The sequence below is a fragment of the Protopterus annectens genome, chromosome 14.part0 (assembly GCF_019279795.1).
Source record: "Protopterus annectens isolate FY-2018-M chromosome 14.part0, PAN1.0, whole genome shotgun sequence".
Classification (NCBI taxonomy): domain Eukaryota; kingdom Metazoa; phylum Chordata; order Ceratodontiformes; family Protopteridae; genus Protopterus; species Protopterus annectens.
In genome coordinates this window covers 763,425,046-763,447,894 of record NC_056748.1, presented here as the reverse complement: position 1 = coordinate 763,447,894, position 22,849 = coordinate 763,425,046, and the positions used below count along the sequence as shown (strand labels likewise).

The following is a 22,849-nucleotide window of genomic DNA, read 5'->3' as shown; positions in this document are numbered from 1 at the left end:
CATTTTGGTTTGTGTCTTTGCTGAAGATATAAACAAGGAAAGAAAGTGATTTTCAGGACAAAAGCTGAAGAATAAAATTTAAGAAAAACAGGAAGAAGTGGTAATTGAAGCAAGTACAAGTGGAAAATAAATATGCAGCACTGGAACATGAAGGTGGTGAATAAGGTGAGTTGGAGAAAGGGAAAGAAGAAGAATTGTAAAATCTATTCAAGGGAGAGTTAGAATGAAAAAGAAAAATAAAAACTAGAGGAAAGAAAGATACAAAAAAAAGAAAGTAATGACGTGGAAGTATTAGCTTTAAATGTTAATAGCACAATAAATAAGATGACAGATTTAAAGGCTATTGGTATAAAAAGAAAAAAAGGATGATATGTTTGCTTGATACAAGATTTGTGAAAAAAGAAGAAATAAGAACTGAAGCATGGAAACAAACTTATATGGTCAGTAGGAAAGGAGATGTGTTCAGGAACAGGGGTTTTGATAAGAGATGAAGAAACTACATCTGATGTTTAACAACATTAATTCCCAAAATGGTGGTAATGTGATATGAGAAAGAGGAGAAGCTGTGCTAGACTAACCATAGTGCATGTGTACACAAAAATGTCTGAAAGAAAGAACATGTTTGAAGAAATAAATTATGCAATAGTGAACAGATCATTAACTATGACAAGAGATTTTAAGTGTAACTTAAGAAACGGAATATGAAAAATAGCAGGAGGTGAAGGCAATGAAAAGTTATAACATGTGGAGAGCTGAATATACAAAATGGATGTATAAAAGTGGAATTTTTTACAACTGAAATTACACTGGGTATTCAAAGGATATGAAAGAAGTGACAGGTGAACTAGAAGAGGCTGAATTTTCATACTATAGAAAATGATAGGCTAAAATAGAATAAAACTGCAACAGAATTCAACTCTCACTTCACAGGTAGGACAATGTCCCTAACCAAGGAATCACCAGCATCTACTCCCAACCAGTCTTAAGAGTCACATATCTCCATATCCCCTTTCACCTTCAAACTTTAGCCCACGTCATATACAAAAATACTCAAAACTATGACCTCCCAAGTGAGTACCTTAAAACAACAGCCAACAACATTGCCTACCCTGTCTCAGTCCTTATAAATAGGTCACTCCAAGAATTCCACATTCCCTATTTCTGGAACTAATTGTACATTATCCCACTACATAAAGGAGAAAATTCAACAGACATCATTAACTTTAGATCTATATCAATCTTATCACACTCTCCAGAACACTAAAATGTATTCAAAGACAACTGATAAACTTCTGCAGGAAGAACTCCTATTCCCCAAACAACACAGCTTCCATCCCTCCCACTGCGTTAACACTGCACTACTAACCTTTACAGACACTGTCAATAAAGCTAGAGATAATGGCAAACTACACTCCTCCTCATTTTAGGCTCATCTCTCAGTAAAATGGCACTCCACCCTCTCCCATAAGTCACAGTCACCACCAGTGTACCACAAGGTTCTATCCTTGGCCCTCTCCTCTAACATTCTCACTAATACCATCCACACAACAGGCCTCCCTAACACAGTACACAGATGACTGCACACTCATATGCAGACCAGACAACCTGGCACATCTCCAAAAATTACTAAGGAAGCTTTAACAGCCACAGAAAACATGCCTTTGTAACTCATAGTTCATGCTCAACACTCAAAAAAATAAGCTACTCTCTTCCTCAAATCCCTCTCATGAAAAAACAAAAAAAATTAAAATGCTCTCTCTTAATGATACAACCACTGAAGTCACTTCTCATAACAAATTATTAGGGATTATAGTGGTTGATAACATTAAATTCGACCTGCATATAGAAAACTCACCCAAAACTAGGGATGCTTCAGAGAGTCAAACATTTTCTCACCGACTCAACAAACTATGCTTTTCACTATTTACCTCCTACCTATACTATATTATGCTGCTCCAATCCTTACTAACCTCAAGACACCACAAAAAGCAAAACTTGAACAATGTTATAATTAAGTGGCTAAATTTACAGCAAATACCCCTATACAGTAATAAAAAGCCTAAACTGGTTAGAAATGCTCCATCAACTGACATATACATAGTTTCTTACCACCTATAAAATTATCCATCTTCTTGCCCAGCATTAAATACCATTCTACACAACTATGTTCTGACTCAGTCATTACAATCAAATTACCAAAAACTCCTCTCTGTTCACAAGCCTATCAAATCTGCTGGGTATGGTCTCTACTCATGCCATGTTGCTAAGATTTGGAACTCATTACCTGCATCCAACAAGTCAATACTCTCCCTTCTTCCAGTCCTTTAAAACCATTCAGAAAGACTTCCTAGCCAAAATCAGGATCTATTTTTGCTCAATTCCAGGATAAACTATATCCCAAAATATAAACACGTACCTATTCGCTGCTTACACCCCATTACTCCCCATTCTTCACTCACTTCCTTACTTCAATACATTTCTCTCCCCATCTTTGTCTAAATGCACCATAACCCTGTCTTTCTTTTCCAACTTTATATTGCAGTTCGTGTTTGCATTACACTAACTTATCTTTAATTTCCGTAAACTGCCTAAAATTTCTCTAAATGTTAAAATTATTGCCATACAAGTTGTATCTATTCTTACAAATAAACCAAAGAATGAACCAGGATGCCACTGTTCAGCGAAACAATAAAGCCATGGAGAGAAGGCCTGACTTGACTTGCAAGGTGGAACAAGAGAAGCAATCAGTAAGTGGATTGGTTTATGACAGCCCACATCTGAGGAAGTGCTAGAAAAGAAAACGAAGTGTTGAATACGTTTTATGTGTTTTGTTGTTTTGTGGCTTTTACTATTAAATGGAAGTCTGCCTACATTTCTCTCTGTGGCTTTCTTGTTTCGCTGAACAGTGGCATCCAGGTTCATTCTTTTGTTTATTTGTGCGATTTTTCCTTGTTTGCCTGCTTTTTGGATTTATTGTATCTATTCTTAACCAACGCATTCACATTATGTCTCATTTGGTATAATTATTAAAAAACTGGATATTTTTTGTATTATTTTTTGAAGATTGTAAAATTATTTTTCTAAAAATGTTTTTGTAATACTTTGTAGCTTTTCTCACAAGGTACCAACTGAAAATTGGCACCTACTCAATCGGACTGTCAAGGTACTCAAATCTCAAGCAATAGATAAACAAAAATAAAGAAAGAAAGAAAATGAATAAAAAAGATTAAATTGCGAATTAAGATTTACTGGTGAAGTAAGTAGAAAGGAAAACATTAAAGAAGAACAAAGTTTATCAGTAGAACAGGACAATGAGAATACATTACAACAGCTGGACATATTGCTGGCTAGTGTTTAAAGAAAACCAGTGATCTTGAAATAAAAAAAAACAATGGAATATGAATTATTGATGAGTACGAGGAAGAAACAGAAGATGGAACTGACACAGTAAGACAGAGAAAAAAAATTGAGAGGTATAAAAAGAAAAAGAATGTGTAGAAAAATATTCTTTTTAAGAGGAAAATAATAGCAAGACTCACATTCTTTAGGGAAAATTTTATGAGAGCATTAGGGAGTATGGATGCAATATTTAATTAAGAGAGTAATATAAAGTACAGACAAGAAGAACATATGTAGGTTGTTGAAAAGTCTGCAAGAAAGAGGTAGAATGAGAAAAGTGGAATGTAAAAATGATACTGATATCTAATAAAGTTAAGAAAAAGTCAGTAAAGCAAACCAAAATGGAAGAATTTGAAGAAACTAAACAAAAAAAAAAAAAAAAAAAAAAAAAAAAAAGAGAAGACCCAGCATTAGGTTTGGATGGACTAAATTATGCATATTAAAAGGGAATCGGTGAAAGTGAAAAAATATTTGTGGAGGTAATAAATGATGGTGGGTGGTTAAGTTTACATGGAAAAAATATGAAAGTTAGCATATTAAAGAACTGGAGACCAATAACACTGGAGAATACAGATTACAAGATTTTTATGAAAATAATACAGAAAAGGATGCAGGAAATATTGGAAAAAATTACAGGAAAAGAGGTTTTGGAGTGAAGGGAATGGAGGTAAAATATTTTGGCAATAGTACAAGACGTAGTAAATACCATTTTATTCTCTTACAGTATTAAGATTAACAAAGTATGATGTAGTAAAAGCATTTCATACAATAAGTCATGAGGCAATGCAGAAGATGCCACAGGGATACAGACTGAAAAAAAAACAATGACTATAACAAACAGGTTATAAAAAATCCTGAATGAAGGTCATGGTTGGGAAAGAAAATAAGAATTAGCATGGAGTTGAACAATGATGTCTTTTTGAACTGGTGATTATGAATGCAGTAATACAAACATGTGGAATTGAAATGAGATGGCAGATGGAAGAGAGGGAGCCCTTTCTCTACACTCAGTCTATCAAATATTATATGTAGACCTGTATGTAGCCTTCAGAGCCATGAAGCATGCAGTCCTTTATGACAACCTATTCCTTCACAGGACAAAAGGTACCTCAAATGTTAGTTCAAAGCACTGAACCTTCATCAGCAAGTAAACAAGACAGAGGCATGATAGATTCATATTCCAATGTATCCCTCAACTCTGGATCAAACTTTCACTACATGTCAAGTAGAGTAGTATCACTGTCATAAATACAGATAACTTGATGGCACCCTCAAAATTATCCCCCGATCTTTGTCTTGCCCTCCTTTAGACCGGAAGGAACTTTTGAATTGAGGTTTTTGGCTAGAGCTGCAATGATCTGCAAACTGATTGCCTAGTACTTATCTATGAATCTAAGATATCAACTGTCCATTTACTTCATTCATGCAAACGGTTACATGTTGGCTTGGTATTAAAAGATGTACATCAATTCCTATGTCATAGGATAATAGCATTACGTCTCTGGAAACGCTTTTCTTTACAAACAGCAGAAAAGCAGTTCAATTTTAAAAAGTTACCTGTGCTTTTTATTTTAAATTACTGGACTGAATGATATCTCCCCTACCCTAGAGCTAAATTAAGTTGTGAAAATTAGACAGCTTGGCTGGATGAGAACCAAGAAATTTAGCAGACGTAATGCATCACGTAACTGAATGGAAATAAATTCAAAATATCAAAACTTCAAAACATCGGACACCAAAATGCAGACAACAAAAGGTCTAAACACAAACCCCAAAATAATAAAACTCAAAAACAATAAAAAGTCATTCTATGCAGGAGGCAATCACACAACACATCCCCACTTCCCTCCAATTGATATATACCAAATCATATATCACATTACAGTGGAGAAAGGGCAAAAAACAGTACCTGTTGTACCACAATCTCATAACATACTACAGGCATTTTAGTACTAAAAAAGCAGTAAGGAAATGGAAGATGACCTTACGTGTTGTGGTGTTTTTTGCAGCGGTGTACAGCAGTCAATATTTTGGTCCATCGATATTTTCAACGTGTCCCTCTGAATGCACCAGTTTAATGTGAAAAACATCAATGAGCTGGATGAAGACTGGCAGCCCGATTGGGCTTATCTAATACACTAATTTACAACTACAGCTTTATTCCAAACTTCTGTTAGCACGAAAACAACAGTTTTTAACTCGCACAACAAATGAACAAGAGTGACAATATTTTTATATACGTTTCAACTGAAATTTAAAGGGTTATTTATCTTATAAACAAAATCTGCCAAACTATGCATTTGTGCATCTCAATAGTGAAGGGATGAAAGTAATCAAAGCTGTAAAGTCTGAAAGCAAGACTATAAGCAGAGAGCATTCTGATTGTGCAGGGTTACAAGACCTTCCAAATATTAGGCCGGCTACTGTGCAGGGCTATAACACCACCTTTTATATATTTAGACCAGCTACTGTGCAGGAGGGGGATAAAAGCGTAGGTACATCAGTCTTGATCCAGATGAGACACATCAAGGCTGGTAAAGCAGCATGATCCACTAGAAATTCTTCAAGTCCAAACAGCCAACAGAAATCCCTTACCATATATTAGCTAACAGAACTCCTTCTATAACACAAGAAAGCCATGACATCTACCTACAGGAGCTAAAATTGAGAGTATTCAACCCAATCTCCTTTTCCTAGATGAGCTAAACTATCCAACTACACACTGGAAAGCCTAAACCACCAATAGTGCACAAGCACAGACATTGCTGGACTTTGTTCCAGGGTGTTTGTATTGACAATTAGTCACAGTACCCATTATGGGGGACAACATCTTGGATCCTGCCATTACTAGCATGGGAGAATCTTGCACAGTCCTTTGCATATCTTCATCACTTGTTAGTTCTGACCATAAGTCAGTCTCCTTTGAAATAAAATGTAAATAGAGATCCATTCCACCAAAGACACCTTTAGAAATTTAAGGCAATCTACCTACTCCTAATACATTTTCAAGTTTCAAATCCCCACCAATCCCAGTGAACTCCACTGAATATGCAGAAATGTACACCACCATCACACTATACCAGCATGAAAACAGCTATATAGATGCAACTGTACCCCACAGAAAGAAGTGCATAGCAAACTCCAGAAAAAAACACACATGGTGGAACCATAACTTCAACAAGACTTACAATAAAAGGAAAAGAATTTTGACCAAAAATAAGAGTAATTCCCCAAATGTTAAAGCCCTTCTCACTGAAAAACTCAGGAGCTCAATAAAATCCACCTAAGCAAAGTTTGGTGCTAAATTAAGGTACCCGAGCCAAAGACAATCACAAGGTCTTTTTCAGTTACTTTTATAATCTCAAAAGCATAATGCAGCAATGCACTGAGCTGATTGTGAACAGTGTTACATATACTTATGCTGAAGATATAGCAAACCTACTGGATGATAAATTTACCTCTAACTTTACTCCTCTTTCCCCTCCATCCATACCTCAAGATATACTTGTAACCTTTTCACCTATAAGCTATCACACAAGACCAAGTTCTAACACTGCTATCAAAAGCTAAAAATGTTGCATCAGTGGGTACTAACAGTGTCCCTGGATGCACAGTTTAGGCACACCCCTAACAAAACTGTTTAATCTCAGTTTCCATGCAGATTTTGAATCAAACAAGTGGAGAACAGCTACAAATCATTTCTCTGCAAAAGGGAAGACCTTCCAAAGACCCAAAAGTCTGAGCAGACTCGTATGCAATGCAAGGGAAAGACATACCATTGACCTGATCAATCAGGACACACGGAATCTCCAAACACCGATCAGTCAAGAGTAGGTCATACTTAGTCAACCTGGTGGACTATTTGAAAAGTTCACCAAAGCAGTGGATGAAGGCAAAATGGTACACACTGCATACCTCAACATGGCCAAAGCTTTTGACACTATTCCCCACTCAGGCATATAGTGGGAAAGCTAAATAAACTGTGATTTCCTTTGTTCTATCTGTGAGCCAGTTGGCAAAGTTATATCCACAATGAGACCAGTCGAGTCTCCCAGGGTTCTGTGCTGGAACCTCTCCTTTTTTGGCATCTACTTTTCTGAAGTAAAAGCCAATACCAAAGGGGTCTGGATGACTACGTTTTACAAGTGACTGCAAGCTAGCAGCAGTCACTGAATCACAAAATGACTCACCCATCATTCAGGAAGGTTTGTCCCAAATAACTGGTGTCAAAATCATGGACTGAAACTAAATGTCAAAAAATGAACTACTGTATCCATTGGGAAGTCTTCTATTCGAGGGAACTACCACACTGACAATACGCCCCAAAGAACTGACCCATTTCTTTGGGATTTGGGAACTTATGCGGACAGTGACCTAACATTTCACTAACACATATTCATTGTTGAAAGAAATTCCTTCTACATTGCACAGTTTATAAACAAAGGGATTGTGTCTAGATCTATGGAAGTCACTACCCCATTACTAAGCCCTCATGAGGCCAGTCATTGAGTATAGTGTCCGCTTTGACATGTACCTGCATAGAGATGTAACAACTGGAACGCCCAAAGAGATACAATAAAGGATACAAGACCAAACAACATGTCCTACATGGACCAAATCAAAGCCACATCACTATACTCAGTATCCTTTGGCTGGCATACAAGGCATCCTCTGACTAGATACTGATGGATTTACAGCACATCAGGAAGTCAAATGTCATCAGAAATACTCAGTCTAGGAATCTAAACCTCTTCTTCAACATCAACAGAATGTTTAGGAGAGACAGGTATATCTCACAGAGGATACTGCTGCTCTGGAGTGGACGGCCCAGCCACGTAAAACAAAGCTCATCCCTGTCCATATTCAAGTGCAACTTGGATCTATGGATGGGAAAAGTACAGTTGTGTACACTTACCATAAATGTAGATGTTTGAGTGTATTCACTGTTGCAGTCATTACATTTGGGTAATCTGCTGGCAGGTTGCCCTCAGTCGGCCTCAGTAACAAAGTCTTGGGTCCTGCGTCGGTTGCTGTCCCTTCTTCCATGACGTCAGGTTGTCAGAGGTATAAAACATGCAGCAGACACCATTACATCGGTTTTTCTTGCCCCAGATGCCAGGTGCCCCCCAAATGGGGAGCAAAATGATATAAATACACACACACACATATATATATATATATATATATATATATATAAAATTAAAAACACACAAAAAGTATACCTCCAAACAGAAGCAAATACACCAAAAAGGCTTTTAAGCATAGTAAAAGAAAGTAGAGGTATAGTAAGAGAAAAACAGGGGGCTGGTGGGAGGGTAACCAGGACTGCAACAGTGAATACACTCGAACATCTACATTTATGGTAAGAGTACACAACTGCACTATGTTCTCCATGTTTCACTGTTGCAGTCATTACATTTGGGTAGATTCCCAAAGATGTGGTTGCGAGGATGGATTTATACAGCATTAGGACCAGCTATAAGGCCCTGCAGGACAGCAGTGACAAAGCCAGCTCTGGATTTAGAGAAGAAAGGTAAATGGTAATGTTTAGTGAACATATGAACTGAGCTCCAGGTAGTAGCTTCTGGAAGGTCTTTGGTAGGAACACCTCTGAGAAAGGCTGTAGAAGTAGATGCAGCCCTGCTGGAATGGGATCTGATCTCCTGGGGGACAGGTTTTACCATGGTGCATATAGCAGAAACGAATGCAATGGCTTATCCATTTGGAAATAGTCTGCTTTGAAAAATATCCTTTCCCTATGCCCCTGCACCAGTAGTTGTTCTGATTTTCTTAGATTTTGTCCTGTTTAAGTAAAATCTAAGTTGTCTGTGTACATCCAATGAATGCAGAATCCGCTCCCCCTTGTTCTGTGGATTGGGAAAGAAAGTTGGCAAATGAATGGTCTGATTAAGAGCCACAGTGGATATCACTTTTGGCATGAAGGATGGATTGGTCCTGAGAGACACCCTGTCCGCATGAAAAATAATGAAAGGCTCCACTGCCATAAGAGCCTGTAATTCAGAAATCTTTCTAGCAGAAGTGACTGCTAAAAGGAAAGCTGTTTTCCAGGAGAGAAATTATAAGTCTGCAGTAGCAGCTGGCTCAAAAGGAGGGAGAGTGAGTTTTTCCAATACAAAATTGAGGTTCCAGGCAAGGGTTGGAGCTCTCCTGGGTGGTCTTAAGTTTTTGGCCCCTCTGAAATACTGCTTTAGCAGAGGATGAGAGAAGAGGGAATGTTCTGTGTTGTAATGAGCTGAAATGGCTGAGGCATGGATTTTTATGGAAGAAAAGGACAGGCCCTTGTGAAGCATCTCAGTTAAGTATTGTAAAATCTGAGAAATATTGGGCACTGCTGTGCTTATTCCTTGTGATTGATTACAGGCACAGAATCTTTTCCATTTGTCAGCATAAGATTTTCTAGTACTAGGCCTTCTCGCCTCCAAAATGACATCCATCACAGGTTTGCTGAGGGATGCTAAGGGTAAATTTAGGTGATTAGCCACGCTGCAAGATTCAAAGTTTGGAGCTGAATGTGCAGAATTTGGTTATTCTGCTGAGACAGTAAGTAGGGTGTCAGAGGCAGGTGCCACGGTGGAAGGTGTGATACAATGCGCAGGAGTGGGTAACCGTGTTGGTGAGGTCAGTCTGGAGCAATTAGAATCATTTTTGGTTTGAACTTTGGAGGGCAGAGGGGGAAAAGCATAGACTGATAGAGCATCCACTTTCCAGGATTTTTTATGATGAGTTCTTGTGCAGAATTTGTCCACCTGATAGTTCTGGGGTGAGGCAAAAAGATCAATGTCTGGACTCCCCCGTTTGCGTGTCAACATGTTGAAAATCCATGGTTCCAGTTTCCATCCGTGTGGGCCCATGAGATTTCTGCTTAGTTCGTCTGCCAGAGTATTCAGCTTTCCTGGCAGGAATTGAGCTTGCAGTCGTATCTGGTAGGTCAAGGCCGTGTTCCACAATGCCATGGCTAGTCTGCTAAGGGGGTAGGAGTGGGTACCCCCCTGCTTGTTTATGTACCACATAACTGTGGTGTTGTCTGTCTTTATCAGTAATTGTCCTGGATGAAGGTAGTCCTTGAAGTCTGTCAGTGCATTCTGTACAGCTAGCATCTCTTTCTGATTGATATGAAAGTGCATTTGATTTGGGCTCCATTTGCCCTGAATGCACTTCCCTGCCAGATGAGCCCCCCAAACATTGTCTGATGCGTCTGTTAGGGTTTGGGCGGCAGGGGGTGGAGTGAATGGCAGTCCCTTATTTTGGTGGCAGGCCTCTGCCCACCATGGGAACTCTAGTTGCAGGCAAGGTATGATAGGAATGACGGTTTCCAGGCTGTGACAACGTTGACTCCATAAACGTAAGTACCACTGAGGTTTCCTCATATGCAGTCTTGCATATGGAATTAGAAGAATGCAGGAGGCCATGGACCCCAAGGCTTGCATAATTTGTCTTGCAGATAGCAGGGTTTTTGTGGCCACCTGTTTGAAGTAAGTTACCAAATGAATTTGCTTTTCTGGCGTAAGGTAAGCCATCTGGCCAGTTATATTCAAGCTTGCACCCAGGAATGTAATTTTTTGAGAGGGTACCAGTTGTGATTTCTTTTAGTTTATGGTGTACCCTAGACAAGTTAGAACCCTTTTTACAAATGCCAGATGCTTTAGAAGAATGTCCTCGTTTTCTGCCTGAATTAGACAATCGTCCAGGTATGGATATATTTGAATATTTCTTTGCCTGCAAAATGCTATTACTGGAGCCAGGCACTTTGTGAAGACCCTGGGCGCAGTAGATAAGCCAAAGGCCAGTGGAGAGAACTGGTAATGTAAGTAGCCTGCTTTGAAGTGGAGGTATCTTCTGCAAGATTCTCTGATTGGGATATGCAGGTAAGCCTCTTAAGTCTAGAGTTACCAACCAGGCATCTTTGCCTAGCATAAGAAGTAACTGTTGAAGAGTCAGCATCCTGAATTTTGGAATGTCCAGAAATGTGTTTAGAATAGATAAGTCCAGGACTGGACGCCATGGTTTGTCTTTTCTGGGTGCCAGGAAAAGTCGAATAGAAACCTTGCCCCTTTTCCTCTTCTGGTACTGGCTGAATAGCCCTCATGTTCATGAGGGACAGCACTTGTTTCTGAGCCTCTGCCCACTGAAGTGGGGGCAGGTCTGGCCATCCGTTTGGGACTGGCAATGTGTGGAAATGGAATCTGTATCCCTGGGATACTATACTTAAAACCCATTTGTCCTGGGTTATAAGTTGCCAGTTTCTTGCATGAAGTGCCAGTTTTCCCCCCAAGTGGGCGGCTAAGAGGTAAGTGCTTGGTAATTGTAGAGGGAAGTCATTGAGACTGTTTACCATGGGGAGGTGCCTTGTTGTTTCTAGATTTGGAGGTGGAGGCACCCCACTGTTTTGTTCTAAAAGTCCCTTGTGACTGAAACCTGGAGCCTTTGGAATGTCTGGGTTTGACTTGAGTGGCTCTCGAAGGAACTGGAAAGGACCGGTTCTTAGCAGGCCAGTGCCTACTAAATCTTGAAGGTTGCACTTGTAAGAAATCTTTCACAGTTTGCATAGATTTAGCTTCATCTTCCATCTTTTTTAAAACTTCTTCAGCCTTATTACCAAAGAGACGGTCCAGTTGTACAGGAGCATCCAACAATTTTGTTTTAACATGATCAGGCAGAGTTTGCTCTTTGAGCCAAGTATGCCTTCTTAGCACAGACCCAGTTACAGCAGCCCTGTAAGAGGCCTCCAAAGAATCAAAACCGTATTGCAAAGTATGTTTTCCAACTTGTTCAGCTGAATGCAATGTTGTTGTGTCTTTCAGCTTTTCCCGGTTAGGGGTCGCCACAGCGGAACTCCGATCCGCTAATGAATGGCAGTAGATTTTTACATGCCGAGTTGCCGGCCCTGATGCACAACCTTCAACGAAGGTACGCCCATTCACGCACGTCTCCACACAGAAGACGCTCTAGCTGAGAATCAAACAGGACAACATCTTACTGTGAGGCGACAGTGCTACCGCAGCACCACCGCCGCAGTTTAGCTGAATGCAATAAATCCTGTAAATCTTTATTTTCCACAAAGTCAGAAATTAACATCATTTTCTGTTTAAGCAGTCCCATGACATGCTTTTGACATTTAAGCACATGAAATTGACAGTTTAAAGTCCTGATTGCCAAGGTTGCAGAAGTGTAAACCTTCTTACCCCATCTATCCAGCGCCCTGGAATCTCTATCAGAAGGGTAGGATTTTTAGCAGTAGAGGCCTTAATGCCCTTGGGACCCTGAGAAATGGTTTCAGGATCTGCAATAGGATTTTTGAAAAGGAATTTGTGGGAGTCAGGAACCCTATAGTATCTGTCTGGCTTACAAGAAGCCGGAGGCAGAGAATCAGGAGCCACACTAGATTCTGAAAAAACATCATCAACAATGTCTAGAACAGGAGGTATAGCCAAAGGCCTATGCTGAGGAAGAAGAAGAAAATCCCCACGTCTCTTTTTAGATTCAGAGAAATCCTGACTTTCCCAGTGGAAATGTTCCCTTAAGGTATATAAAGTTTCCCCAAAAGAAAAATCCTCAGGGGGAGAAGCAGAAGGAATGGAATCTTCTGCATCAGAGTCCTCATAAGTAGATATAAACAAATCCTGTTCATTAGAAGAGTCAGAAGAAATAGAATCCTGTTCAGAAGATTCATAATCAATGTCTTGCCTAGGCCTCTTAGGAGAGGGCTGGCTACCCTTGATCAGAGTAATTAAATCTTCAGCCATTTTGATCATTTGTTTTTTAGGCACAGGGGCCTGCACATGTGGCCCAGGCGTCGTTTTTTTAGACATAGATTTAGATTTTGGCCTTAGTTTTGAAGATGGCGTTGGTCTAATATACAAATCTGTAGGCCTGAAAACACCCTCAGAAGCCGGTGCCTGCACAGCGGCTCTGGACCCATCTAAGGTAGAGACATCAGCTGGTTCCATAATTGAAGCATCTCGCGGCATACCGGACTCCGAATGGGTCTCAGTAGAGGCCTGCAAATCAGAAGTGGCAGGTATCAGGGGCTGCGAAAGCGCCTCACTGACTACTGGCAAACTGGCGACTGGCTTAGGAGAAGCGTCGTCAGTTTTGGACCGCGACGGCCTGTCTCTGTCTTTTTCTTTGCATTTTTTAGGCATTCCGGTAGTCTGATTGCTAACCGACGACATTTCTGGATAATTAAATTGTGGGCCAAAATATTTAGAAGCAAAAATATACCGGTTAATAGTGTGTGGATTAAATTTAGCACAAAACCAACAGTAAGGTACGTTATGGTCAGGGCCTAGGTAAGGAATACAGTACAAATGAAAATCCTTATGAGGTATTTGCTTCCCACAAGTAATGCAATTATTAACTTTTACTGACATTGGTAAGGAGCAAGAAAAAGTTTCCCCAATGGGGTACTTAGCTTTTAGTTGAAGATTTTGGTTCTGAAACTCAAAAACGAAAATTTCAGGAGTCGGCCGACCGGCACTTGCGAACTGCTTCTGCTTCGGGCACTGCGCGGCAAGAAAGACTGATGTAATGGCGTCGGCTGCATGTTTTATACCCCTGATGACCTGACATCATGGAAGAAGGGACAGCAACTGACGTAGGACGCAAGACTTTGTTAATTAGGATGACTGAGGGCAACCTGCCAGCAGATTACCCAAATGTAATGACTGCTGCAACAGTGAAACACGAAGAACATCGGAGCATTTACTCCAGGACTGCCCCCCCTAAACTACTAATGGACAGGGTATCTCCTAAATGATTTACCTCATGCATGGGTACCCTCAAATTATCTATGGTATGATCCCAGTTATTCTCATTAAGGGTAATACATAATTATAGACCATGAGATCAGTAAGGCCAATCTCTAACGAAATCAGTACAAAAAGAGAAACTGGCTAGGGTTAAAATGGCCTAAAAGGGCAGCTAGCCTAGTACTTACCTATGAATCTATAAGAAAGATGATGCAAAAACATGGAACAAGAAGAGATTAAAGAAAAGGACAGAAAAAAGTAAAACAAAAGGACTAATTTTTAAACAGCACTAAAGTATAATCAGTACATAATACTGTTTTTACAGCACCACCTCCTGTAGCATTTGCCTACTACCATTTTAGCTGCACAGTTTTTAATTCTACCGACTTTTCTAACTGTACACCTTCAGTATGATGGCAATGTGCTTTAAAATCATCTCTGTTAAACTTTGTAAAGAAGGCCCATCATGCACAGGAATCTTGTTAAGCAGTTTGCAAGGCAGAAGAGGTTAAGCGGATACTAATATCCTTAAAAAGCACATCACATGATGAATCAAAATAGATGTTTATACTAAGGACAGTAGCTACAAATTTGGCAGTGACAAATTTTACACACATTTTGTTAAAGTTAATTTCTTAAAATCTTAATGGACACAAACAATGGTCATCACATACACACCTTAATGCTATAAGAGGCTATCAATGATGCCTGACTTCTGTAATGTGCATGCTACATTTTGGGTGACAATGGAAAATGCCAATGGTAATATATCCTGCCACAATTTAAACCTAAACCATTCGAAAGGTTAGCAATATCTTAAAAGCAACCATGGAGACCTAAAACTTCTGCTACTGAAGACTGCCATACTGTAAATCATTATTTAAAGTCTTCAACTTATTAATCATTGTCAATCAATACTTCAAACAATGGTCATATTTGCTTCCTCTCTAATGTCACTGTTTCAGTGTAAAGGTTTCCTAGATGTCAGCTTGTTCCAAAGTAGCAAATGCATTTATTTACTCTAAACATTTAGTGCATAGCTTTTTAATCTTGGTGCTGACAATGATGCCACTTGTAATATTATCTTGCAGCTACTAATAAAAAAATCTCTTATATTAGCTACCTTAGAAAGTAAAGCTGTGACAGTCAAAACTTCTGTATATATATGTAAATATTAACCATCCAAACACATTTAGAATGATCTCTGACATCAGAAGTTAATGATTTGCTTACATTATGGCTTGCAGATTACTCAAACATACAAAACTTTCCTCTACAAAAATCACCCTTAAAGCTGAACACAATAAATTAAAAATATCAAAAAGACAGCAATGGCTGGCAATGTTTAACCACTCCTGTTATCTCAGCAGCCAAGACAGCTCCTGAGCTGTCCTTAATACTACATACTACAAACAGAATATAATGATAGCTCTGTTGGAATTCGTGATAGTGGTTACCATCACAGTCCTAACATCTCTTTATAAACAGCTGCTAGCCGAACAGGAAATTCTCTTCTTTGGTTAATCACATATCTTAAATAAATGTAAATATTGGAAGAGTGTTGCACCACAGGTATTAGTATTTCATCTGAGTATTCAAAACTTGCTAAACAACCAAAATGGCGAAAAGACAGCTTCAATAACAGGCTTTTACCATGTTGAATCCACAACATATGAAATATAGAGCTATTATTGAAGCTGTTTTTTTGAAAAAGCCTGTTATTGTAGCTGTTGTTTGAAGCTGTCTTTTCGCCATTTTGGTTGTTTAGCAAGTTTTGAATACTCAGATGAAATACTACTACCTGTGGCGCAACGCTCTTCCAATATTTACATTGTTTTTTGTTCTGCTGAGAGTTCTTTAGCGGAATTCACTTCTTTTTCTGGATATCTTAAATAAAGACATCTGTATAAAGTTGTTACCAGACATACAAGTGATTTCAATGTTCATGGTCAACTCCAGTGAGATTCTCACATTCCTCCCATGCACTGATCTTTACTGCAAAAATAACTTGCTTAACAACTGTTTAAGATGTGCAACTTAACGCCGAACAAGGGATCATTACTAATGTTGGAGCAGACAGATACGACAGTGCTGCCTTCTACAAGGACTACTTTTCCAACAGACGAGATAAATGAAATGTTACACGATAAACTAACTGTTCTTATCTGTTAAAAGCAGTGCATCAGAACTGAAATCGCAGGAGACACATGTATAAAGCCTATAAAAGAACCTTATGGCTAACGTGCAGTCTATAGAAAATACTGAGGGAAAAGCAACTAGCACGACACTGTCAACAAAATTCCAGAATGCAAACAACGCTGCTGGTCACAAGCCATACTACTGTACTAGATTATTAGACAGAGGGAGGTATATCCATTTTTGTGCATCACAGTCCAAAGTCAACCTTGGTCAACATTTCAGGAAGTGGAAATTATAACTGTGTAGGTAACTTACCACAGTGGCAGATACTGGACTATATCAGTGTTACAGTATTCTTATCAGGAACCTTCCCAAAATCCCATCTGTCAAGCCGGCCTACTAAAGCTCTACTCAGGATCCTTCCCACAAGAAGTTTATGTCTAATCTAATCTAATCATGTGCCATCATGCTGGTATTAGTAGTAAGGACAGCTGTACCATTTTTTATAGCTTTCTTGCCTAATAATTACGATAGGCAGAGACTAAATTCCTCAAGAAATATGTGAACACTGAGGTACTAATATTAAGGGCAGGGTGAATTTTGAGAGCACTGACTATTTTAGGGAGGAGAATGAATGAAATTAAGAAAATCCTTAGCCCAGCAACAAATCGAACATCTGCCATCATGGTAAGTTACCTACACAACTGGTCAATAACGCAGAACAATGGAGAGAGCATGAGTGCAAATACAGAACACCAAGGGACGTAGTTATGCAAGTTCTCAGTTATCACCTGAAACTGTTACGGTCACTAAATATGACAAAAAGAAAAAAGCTTTTCATTATTGTTGAACATTTCCAGGGCTGTCCATTACATGAATTAGAAAAATTTTTAACACTGAATGCATAACATGTCCTTCAAATGTGGAACAGTGAGGAATGGACTTTTTAAGATTCATAACAAGGAATATTCCTCATAATGAGGTCACTTGAGAGGTACGAGTAACACTAATGGGTTTTCGACCCATTATTTTTTGCTTTGCCCCTGTTGACAGCTGTGGTTGAGAGAATATGCAGTAGTTCCTAGATGTTACAAAACCTCCATTATGGTCTGAGAGCTACGTAAAAACACTTGTGCAGTCCAGTGTTCTCCGTTACCATCTACAATTGTATTATGTGCTTCACTGATCACTGCTGCAGTATTAAATGAGATAACTCCCAGAGCTTAACCAGACTGGGTAGAGGAAGGGGGTATTCCCACCGAATTCAGGATGCCATGAAGGAAAGCCTTAGCAAATCCATTTCTTGGTCTAGACTGAACATCTTGTTTGCAATGTTTTGTGAAGGTACACAAAAAGAGGACCAAGTGGCTTACTCGGGAATACATTTAGAGTTTACACCGTGCATGAAATATGTACTGCTTTAGTTATTCCTGGAAATAGCTCGCCACAATTTGTGTAACAGAAGAGAACTGCATTGCAGATCCATCTGGAAAGAGTTTGTTTAGACATTATTAAGCCCATTTTCTTTCTTTCAAAAGAAACAAACAATTGGTCAGATTTTCATGACTTTTGTCTTGACTAAAACCTTTGCAGTCTGTGAATATTTAAGAAATGGAACATTATTTCTCCATTGTTTTGAGAGTCTAGAAAGAAAGCAGGTAGTTGGATAGACTGATAAGGAGTAAATTTAGAAACCACTTTAGGCACAAAAGGAGAACCGGTTGAAAGATTTACTCTCGTCATATGAAAAGAATAAAAAGGGAAGAATGCACAGAGAGGCCTGTGACTCAAATTCTTCAAGCTGAGATTAAGGCTATAAACAAGTCAGTTTTCCAGGTCAAACATTTTAAAGGAGAGCTAGCAGCTCTCTTATAAGGAGGGTGAGCTACTGGAGAGGATGGGAGGAGGAAAAAACAGAAGTGCCTTCCCTCTTCTCATCACTCTTGACAAGCTAAGTCATTGTTATCAGTGAATACTGCTTGATTTGTTTCTTAACTTCAGAACATCTGCCTAAATACATCATCCTTAAATTTTCAGGGTCTTGCCAGTTTCCTCTTAAGTGTTCGGCAGCACCCTGTATAGACAGACATACCGAGTGACATTTTTCCTGTAAAGACACAAGTGAAATTTCACCAATACTTGGTTGCACACACGACAGCTAGTTTGCAGCGACAAGCACTGTCCCCAGAGTTTCAAACCAGATACTCCTAACATTGCTTTTTATTATCAAACCAACTGCTAATCAATAAAAAAAGGGTTTGTTGCCATGGATATGAACTTTCCCACTATCTCCTTTACCAGTTAATTCTCAAACAAACTGATAAGGTATGTGAGAGATGTATTTACACAATGTCAATAGAGGCAAGCCTTTCACATAAAAGTACTCCTAATATCAATAAGGTTGTCACTAGTACACATGCTGCACCCATCACACACAGTTCAACCCAGACATATACACCCATATATGCTGAAGAACTTAAATGCAACCTTCAAAACCCCAAAGACCTCCTAGAAGAAGTACACATAGCAATACCCTCAGCAGCTCTGAATGCAATCTTTCAAAACGACACCCACATCAACACATACAGCCACATCTCATGCAGCCTCTACTTCTAAGCCTATAAGGCAAGCCACCACGCAATATGACATTCTGGTCATTGGAGACTCCATCATGACACAATGATGTCCCTCTAACCTGGCTGAGTAAGGAGAAGGTCACGGTCAGTTGCTTATCAGGGGCTACGATCAGCCACACTATGCACACACTCAGGTCACTGGACCACAAGTACCAGTATGACTCAGTCAGTCTATATGGGTGTAAATGACCCGAGAAGTACCTCCCTAGACTATATGAAGACAGACATCATGGAGCTCTCAAAATGTACTTCCCAGGGGGCGTGGCCAAGGATGAACACAGGATAGCAGCAGATTTCTTCAGCTCCACCAATTTCATTACACTGACAGGAATTAATTACTTAAAAAATTAATTTTTGAAGTAATTTTCTTTCTAAATATGTTTGTTTTATATAGTTCTTGAACTATATCTAAAAAAGAAAGGAAATCTTAACAATATTCCTGTCAGAAATCACTTTGGAAATTTTCCTGTCAGTTTATCAGTCTGAAATGAGTTCCAGTAAGACAAATTCTCAAGACTCCAGCATCAAGAAAGAACTTCAGTCTCTGATAATTATAATTCAGCAACTTACTGCTAAGATGGATAAAATGGATACTAAAATAGACACCTTCATAGAAAAAACTACAAAACAAATAGACTTGCTACATATAGACCTGCAACAACAGAAGATCCAGATGACAGGCATAGAAGAAGCTGTGAATGACATGGAAAATAGAATACAAGAAGAGGAAATCAACATTGAGTTTCTGCTGAAACAAAATACACATTTACAAACAAAGCTGGATGACCTGGAAAATAGATCTAGGCAATAACATTAGGATTTTTGGTCTGCCAGAAAATATTGAAGGTAACAATATTACTTCTTTTTAACAACATGGCTCCCTAAAACTTTAGACTTACCAGAAGCATTCTCTTTTGGTATCAAAGAGCACATAGATCCATAGCTAATACTAACTCTAACAAAAACTATCCTAGATCAGTTATAGTTAGATTTCTATCATCTTTGATAAAGAGATGGTTCTTAAATCTGCTTGGGCTAAAGCTCCTGTTAAGATTAATGAGACAACTGTGCGTTTGACAAATGACTATTCTTCCATGGTAATAGCTAAAAGAAAAGTTTTCTGCCACTAATAAGGGAGCTTAAAAAAGCACAGTTTAAAACATACCTTCTGTTTCCTGCCAAGCTTAAAATCTTCCTTCCTGATGGTCCTAAAATTTTGATGACTTAGACTCTGCTTTACTGTTTATCAAAAAAAAATAAGATTTTGGATACAATAGAAGAAATGGAATGGGCTAGTCCTTCATTAAAGAGACTGGCAACTGAAACTTCGTGGAAGACTTCAGAGAAGAAGAAGAGACTAAAAAACAAATGATTTGTTCTATGTTTTTTTTCTCTCATCATTTTATTTCATTATTAATCTTTTTAAATATAGTTCCTGCATTTCCAAGAAGCAACAAATATTTTGAAAAAGATTTATTCAAAGTTATTCTCTGTGTGCAAAGAAATGTTTTGTTTCATAACTAGTCAAAATACCTGGAGATTTAATGGCAAGTTGTGATTCAACTGGTTTCTCTTTCTGAAAAGGAGAAGTAAGGTCAGTAATTTGATACATGCTTTTACTTTATCTTTTGTTTTCTTCTTCTTTTCTTCTTTTCTTTGTTTAAACAATGACATTCTATTTAGATTATGTAGTGGGTAAATGGTGGGGGAGGGCAGGGAGAGAAGAGTAATGAAAATATGATTAATAGAATAATAACATTTATTCCTTGTAAAATGTTTATATGTTCTTCAAATGCTATTCCTAATTATACTTTCTTGATTACACTGCTTATGCTTGTTTGTAAATAATCTGTCATGCTTTAACTAATAATAATTAGAACTAAATAATAGTAAATAATATGTTTTATTTTTAACTCTATTAATATAAACAGTAAGTAATATTCCATTGTATATACTTCTTATAGATTTCTCTTACATGGTTTTATTTCTGCCTTACACCCTTTTACTTTCTACTCTCTTTTTCTTTTCTTTATTAATATATAGAAATGCTTTTGATCATATAGACACAGTAAATAATAAGATTTGCATAAAATTGAGTTGGGACAAAAATATTGAGTTTTATTACTTATTAATAATTTTGGGCTTAATTTCACTTACATAGAAGCTGTAATAACCTGTAAAATACATTGTGAAGGTTTTGTCATGTTTAGATGCATTTACACTGTAAATGAATGTTTGTCACTAGTTTTTAATAAGTTTCCCGCCAAAATGTTGAGAGAGACAATCTGGGATGTGGGCTGTCTCATGCACAGTGTCCATGAGCTACTTCAAAAGCTTCAACTCTCAGAATTCTCACAGAGAAGCTGAAAGCAGCTAGTCTCACCTTTGACCTAGATATCACACTGACACATCACAGATTCAGGAATGACACTCTACCAAGAAATAGAAATGATACAAATGCGACTATGTGAAGGAAAATGAACTCTTTAACATCTAAATGTGAGTTATTTTATATAATTACTTAAATATCTATGTTGTAATTCATAAAATATGTCAGTTATAATGAATTTAAATGATACAGTTTCTTGTAGTAAGTAAATGTCTTATTTTAGAAGGCATAGAAAATGAAACATTTATTCAAGTGTTTTTGAAAATCTACTTAACAGCAGCTTAATAATATGTGTTAAAAACTTATGTTTCAAACATATACATTACTATAACTCATTTAATTCATCTGATTGACAAGCACAAATAATTTTATAACTCTATACTGGAAGAAATTGTCATGTGATATATTTTAAAGCAGTAGTATAGCATGGTTGTAAAATCTGGTTACTAAAATGCGTTTGCTGTGCATTATTTTGTATAAAGCAGACAGATTTATTATAGGGACAGCAAGTAAGATAGTGCTAAGTAAGGACACAACTCAGTGAGATCAGATATATATATGTGTGTGTGTGTGTGTGTGTGTGTGTGTGTGTGTGTGTGTGTGTGTGTGTGTGTGTGTGTGTGTGTATATAAATATATATATATATATATATATATACATATATATATGTGTGTGTATGTGTATGTGTGTGTGTGTATATATATATATATATATATATATATATATGTGTGTGTGTGTGTGTGTGTGTGTGTATATATATATATATATATATATATATATATATATATACACACATGTGTGTGTGTGTGTATGTATATATGTATATAAGTGTTTCTGAGAATCTGCATAACTATGCAGTATGATTTATAACAATTTCTATGAATACAACATTTTATTCTATTGACAATAATGAGTTTGAGTAAATGCTCATATACAAGCAATTCAAGGTTTTTTTGGAAGCTGTTAATTGCATTTACATGACAGAAAATAGATGCATCTTAATATATGTAATGTCTGAATCATATTAGCCAAAGTTTTTGATTTAAATGAATGTTAGAACTTATTTTTCTCTCCTCTTGATTTCTAACATCAAGATTATTTGAATGCTATTTGAATACAAGTATTTTATATTACATGGATGTATATAGTAGTATGAACAGTTTAAAAAAAAAAAAAAAAAATTATTTTAGTTTATATGATGCTGTTTTACCAAATGTGTAGTCTTGTCTTGCTAGATAATCGAATTGAAAACGGTTAACCTCAGTTAAATATAACTAGTATTAAATTGATAAGGTGGTAGCTGAGGTACTGCTGCTTAGGGTAGGGGGTTAACTTGAGTGGTAAATACTACTCTAAGTTGGAGTTTATAACTCAAGGCTGGATGCAAGGTTTAATCCTTACATTATTTTCATTTATTTTCCCAAAAATTGGTTCAAAAAATTGTTTGTTGGGTGGTGGGGGGTGTGTTGGGTTTTTTTTTTTATTCATATAATATGGTATTGGATGGTTGATTATAA

The 22,849-nt window shown here is 37.7% G+C and overlaps 1 protein-coding gene across 1 annotated transcript in view; it reads right to left on the bottom strand.

Annotated features, from left to right (window-relative positions):
- BTRC (beta-transducin repeat containing E3 ubiquitin protein ligase) overlaps positions 1–22,849 on the bottom strand; it is a 2,835,508-nt gene that overhangs the window by 2,742,197 nt on the left and 70,462 nt on the right. The window contains exon 2 of the mRNA XM_044056496.1: positions 5,388–5,459. Within this exon, the coding sequence (XP_043912431.1) occupies positions 5,388–5,459 (72 nt within the window). The remainder of the gene's footprint in view (positions 1–5,387; positions 5,460–22,849) is intronic.